The sequence below is a fragment of the Limulus polyphemus genome, unplaced genomic scaffold, assembly GCF_000517525.1.
Source record: "Limulus polyphemus unplaced genomic scaffold, Limulus_polyphemus-2.1.2 Scaffold4657, whole genome shotgun sequence".
NCBI lineage: Eukaryota > Metazoa > Arthropoda > Merostomata > Xiphosura > Limulidae > Limulus > Limulus polyphemus.
This window is the reverse complement of record NW_013670267.1, coordinates 84,353-88,931: the sequence shown is the minus strand read 5'-3', so window position 1 is coordinate 88,931 and position 4,579 is coordinate 84,353. Positions and strand designations below refer to the sequence as shown.

At 36.2% G+C, this 4,579-nt stretch overlaps 1 protein-coding gene across 1 annotated transcript; it reads left to right on the top strand.

Annotated features, from left to right (window-relative positions):
- Positions 1 to 103: 103 nt before the first annotated feature.
- LOC111088889 (kazrin-like) lies at positions 104 to 3,878 on the top strand. Its single transcript, XM_022400109.1, has 2 exons — positions 104 to 305; positions 3,609 to 3,878. Exons 1-2 carry the CDS (start codon positions 164 to 166, stop codon positions 3,848 to 3,850), a joined length of 384 nt encoding a protein of 127 aa, XP_022255817.1. The 5' UTR covers positions 104 to 163; the 3' UTR covers positions 3,851 to 3,878.
- The last annotated feature ends 701 nt before the right edge of the window (positions 3,879 to 4,579 follow it).

The window sequence follows — 4,579 nt, the reverse complement described above, 5'->3', positions numbered from 1 at the left end:
AGAATTTATCTGAAATATTATGATTATATGTTGCTCAGAAACGTAATGTTGACAAAATGTTCCCTAACAACTCTTCCATATTTTGAACGTATTTATAGAGACGAGTTCACCTCAGGAAGAGGTGAGATCTGTTGTACCCACGTTATCCAGGTCTGCTGAAGAAATGTTTATTAATTATACACCCAGTGATGATAGAAGCAAGAAAAACCGAAAACGTCGTGACGGAAAAGGAAGCTGGGGATCAATATCTAAAGTGTTCACTAGAGGACGCCAGCGTAGAGCTCTAGATTCAGGAATGTTCGATAGTGAGTTATTCTAATCAAATGACTTTTTTTTTACGTGAGTATGAACTATAAATGATCTGATCTCACCAGAAACAATTATCTATACACCATCCCTTCCATTTAATGTCTTATTGTAATGTTAGGTGTAACTGAAAATGTTTTAACATAGAGCATAATTTCTGCGTTCCCAGTTAAAGTTGTATATAATTGAAGAATACGAAACAATTTTACATTTCTTCAACGAATGATATTTTGTAGGTTTATGTTGGAAAGAGGGCATGAGTTTAAGGTAACAAATAACACCATACTTGCCTTTTTAGCGCCCTCTACTACGTATTAACTATACTTATTTTAGTATCTATTAATTTCATATAAGACAACAACAACGCAGATTAGCGGCAGCCTTTTTGTTTTTTTTTTCAAGCACAATTTCATCACAACCGCTGATTTCTAGTGACTCCCCCCTCCTCTTCTCACAGAAACCTTCGGCTATTTTCGTAGCAAGAAAGAGTATATAGGGACCTGAAACGTTTTAAGTACGTGGATAAGCTTTTCCCAGAGAGTAAATTATAAACTTTAAGCAAATTGTTAATTTTTTTATAAAATTGTTGCCTCTTGGTCATTAGAACACATTCGCGTTGGTTTTGCTAGAACGTGTTTACCTTTTCTAGATTGCTGTCATAATCAACAACAAATTAGCCTATACAGTACAGTAATAAATAAAACAATAACTGTAGTAGATACCCAAACAAAATTCTACGTTTTTACCTCATCATATGACTGCCAACAAGTCTAAGTATTGCCATATATTGTTCAGCGTATTTTGAATTAATTTACAGTTTAGAATTACTACTTGTTATGAGATGCCTGGTTGTATCATGAGTTAAGTTAGTATTTGTCCCGTCGTAGACTTCGAGGGGTTCAGTATGATGTGTTAAAACGATTTTGGAGACTCACCACGTCATTACAGTCCCTGTCTTTACGTCCGGTCACACTCTATCTTGAAAATAGCCTTGCAGCGTATTTTCCATTGCAAGAGGCTCCATCGTAAAGGCTTCATGTTCAAAGCATTCATCTATCCATGTTTTCTGTAATCCACTCAGTGTAGGAGGGCTACAATTTCCCAGCGCCCTTTTCAACAGATCGAACGCACGGAAATCCACAGGCACTGTGTCCGATGACTTGACTGGTGTGTGTCTTTATGTGGAATGGTTATTTCATTATCCAGCCGCTCGAGGTATGTGACGATTCAACGGATATGTCGTGGGAGTAACTTATGTACACGTGACTTGTGTCGCTGACCTAGACTCAAATTCGTTTTAGACTATGTTACGTACTGTTGTCTAGGGCACGCGGACGGCCTTTGCCATGACCTTTGTTATAAGACGCCGCATTTTGTTTATCCCGGCTGAGTTACGACTTTTTGCAGGTACCTTTCTGAGTGATCCTGAAACCCATATTGATTCATATTCCCTTTTTTCATTAAGTACAAAATATATTGCTACCATGTAAATTCTAAATATCCGTTCCAAACACAATTATATGATCTGACAACGTATTATCACATACCCTTCCCAAAAGCAATTAATTTTAAGTGGTATCACATACGTAGGAACGCCAAACAATGTCAGAATTTGAATCTCATACATGTCGTTCCACCTTGAGTTCATATTGCCTGTGGTTGTCACATGACTTGCTGGTTTGCATATTCAGAATCATTTTAACGTAACGTGGTAAACCCGATATGCTTATTTAGTGAAGAGAAACAATTAGTATCCAATGAAAATTATTCATTTCCTCGACGTTTCACCTTACGGCTTTATCAAGAGGTAGATACTCTACTGAACACAAGGCCAGTCTTAACGGAATAAACAGTTGATGTAATTCAAAATAATAACAATGTGTTCTTATGTATCGTCTGACATGCAACCACGTTATCAACAATAAAAATGTAACAACAAAAAGTGTATGACAACAATACAAACACGGTGAAGAAAATGTTCATTCAAAAGCGAAAACGAAAGATGAGTGATGGGAACATTTACGTCTAATAAAGATCTAATAAGTAAACTCTAAATGTTGCTATAACTACATGTATATATAAATATACTTTAGAAAAGGAATACAGTAGAAGGTATTAAACCATCCATATACACATACAGAACCCCACCATGTAAAATGACAATAGAAAGGACTGCTTGTACTCGCCGTCCAGGAAATCGTGCCATTTTCTTTCTGTCATAATTTTAAACATTTATCGGACTTAGGCAATCTGTGTTCATTAATAAAATGTGCTACAACCACACTCTTGTTAACTTTACCGTAACATGCAGATGTTCCATGCAAGACACTTTTATAGATCTCTCATTTTCACCAATAAATCTTTCGTTACAAATATCACAAAAGATACTGCAAACTACACCTTTATCTTTAGTTACAAGTGTCACAAAAGATGGTGTAAACTACACCTTTATCTTTCGTTACAAATATCACAAAAGTTACTGTAAACTACACCCTTATCTTTCGTTACAAGTGTCACAAAAGATGGTGTAAACTACACCTTTATCTTTCGTTACAAATATCACAAAAGATACTGTAAACTACACCTTTATCTTTCGTTACAAGTATCACAAAAGATACTGTAAACTACACCTTTATCTTTCGTTACAAGTATCACAAAAGATACTGTAAACTACACCTTTATCTTTCGTTACAAGTATCACAAAAGATACTGTAAACTACACCTTTATCTTTCGTTACAAGTATCACAAAAGATACTGTAAACTACACCTTTATCTTTCGTTACAAATATCACAAAAGATACTGTAAACTACACCTTTCTCCATTCATTTCTTCAGGAGTCCTAGATTATCTGCGATACGTTTTTTGTTGTTGTTTTTTGGGAGGATGAGCGGATTTAAATGCTGAGCGCACTAGCTAAAACTCATAGCCATCTTCTGGCCCACTGTTGATGAAAAAGGTTTACTACGCTACCTCTATGCTTATGTATATTGATATAGCTACATGTGTGTCTTTGTGTGTGTCCTGAGCAGCTTGCACTGCGGGGACATTTATGTTTGTGAAACGGTAGCAACATCTGTTTCTTAAAAGTTGTTTTCGTCTCGATTACTTTGGAGTATGTATAGTTTCTTTTATGTATCACTTTGTAAAAAAAACATTTTAATCAAAATTCAAAACATTCGTGAAACACAAAAAAGGAGTAATAAAAAATACTCTCCTCCCCTCTTTCTTTCTTGGTGTATACTCCTGATTTTACTTTTTTAGAAATTTCCATAAGATTAATATACTTTTTTTCATGAATAGCTGAGAACGCTAGCCAGGTGTCGCCTCAGAGCAGTGTATGCGTCAGCCCAATAACGGAGGATGTCTACGCGGAAAAAGTAAAGCTGTTGGAAGACGCACAAGGAATCTCCATGGAGAAGTGGAAAGCTGCGACGGTACAAGCCTGGATTGAAATCTCTCTAGGAATGCCTCAGTATGGTGCTATGTGTGCCGAGAATGTCAAAAGTGGAAAGGTACTGGAGAGAGCTTTTCTTTTTTTTTAACCTTGAACTGCTGGCCAGTTATACCTGCTCATAGCTTCTAATAAGGACATGGAATGGCCTGGTAGTTAGGGCCCTCGACTCACAGTCTGCAGGTTTGAAACCCGTCACCGAGCATAGTCGCCCTTTCAGCCGTGAGGGTGTTATAATGTAACGGGCAATCCCACTATTCGTTGGTAAAAAGCAGCCCAAGAAGTGGCGATAGGTGGTATTGACTAGCTGTCTTCCCTCTAGTCTATCACTTCAAAATTAAGGACGACTAGTGCAGATAGCCCTCGTGAGTTTCGCACGAAACTCAACAAAGAAAACAAACCTAACTTCCAACCAGTGTCATTTGTTTTTAAACTTACTGAACTTTTCTATATATTTTTTTTAAACAAATAAGGACTGTTGTGAACTATGTACTTTAATAAAAACTTGTTAATGTTTCTTTCGAAGTACCAGCAAATCGAAAACAGAAAACATTTGTAGTACTTTGAAAGTGTTTTTGTTTGACATTCTTACATCTAAGAACGTGTTATCAATGAACTATGTACTTTAATAAAAACTTGTTAATGTTTCTTTCGAAGTACCAGCAAATCGAAAACAGAAAACATTTGTAGTACTTTGAAAGTGTTTTTGTTTGACATTCTTACATCTAAGAACGTGTTATCAAGCACAGATATTCAAATTTATGCATATATTTCCAGCGAACTTTCGAGACAAACCGATGCTCTTATTTTTCTTTTAGAT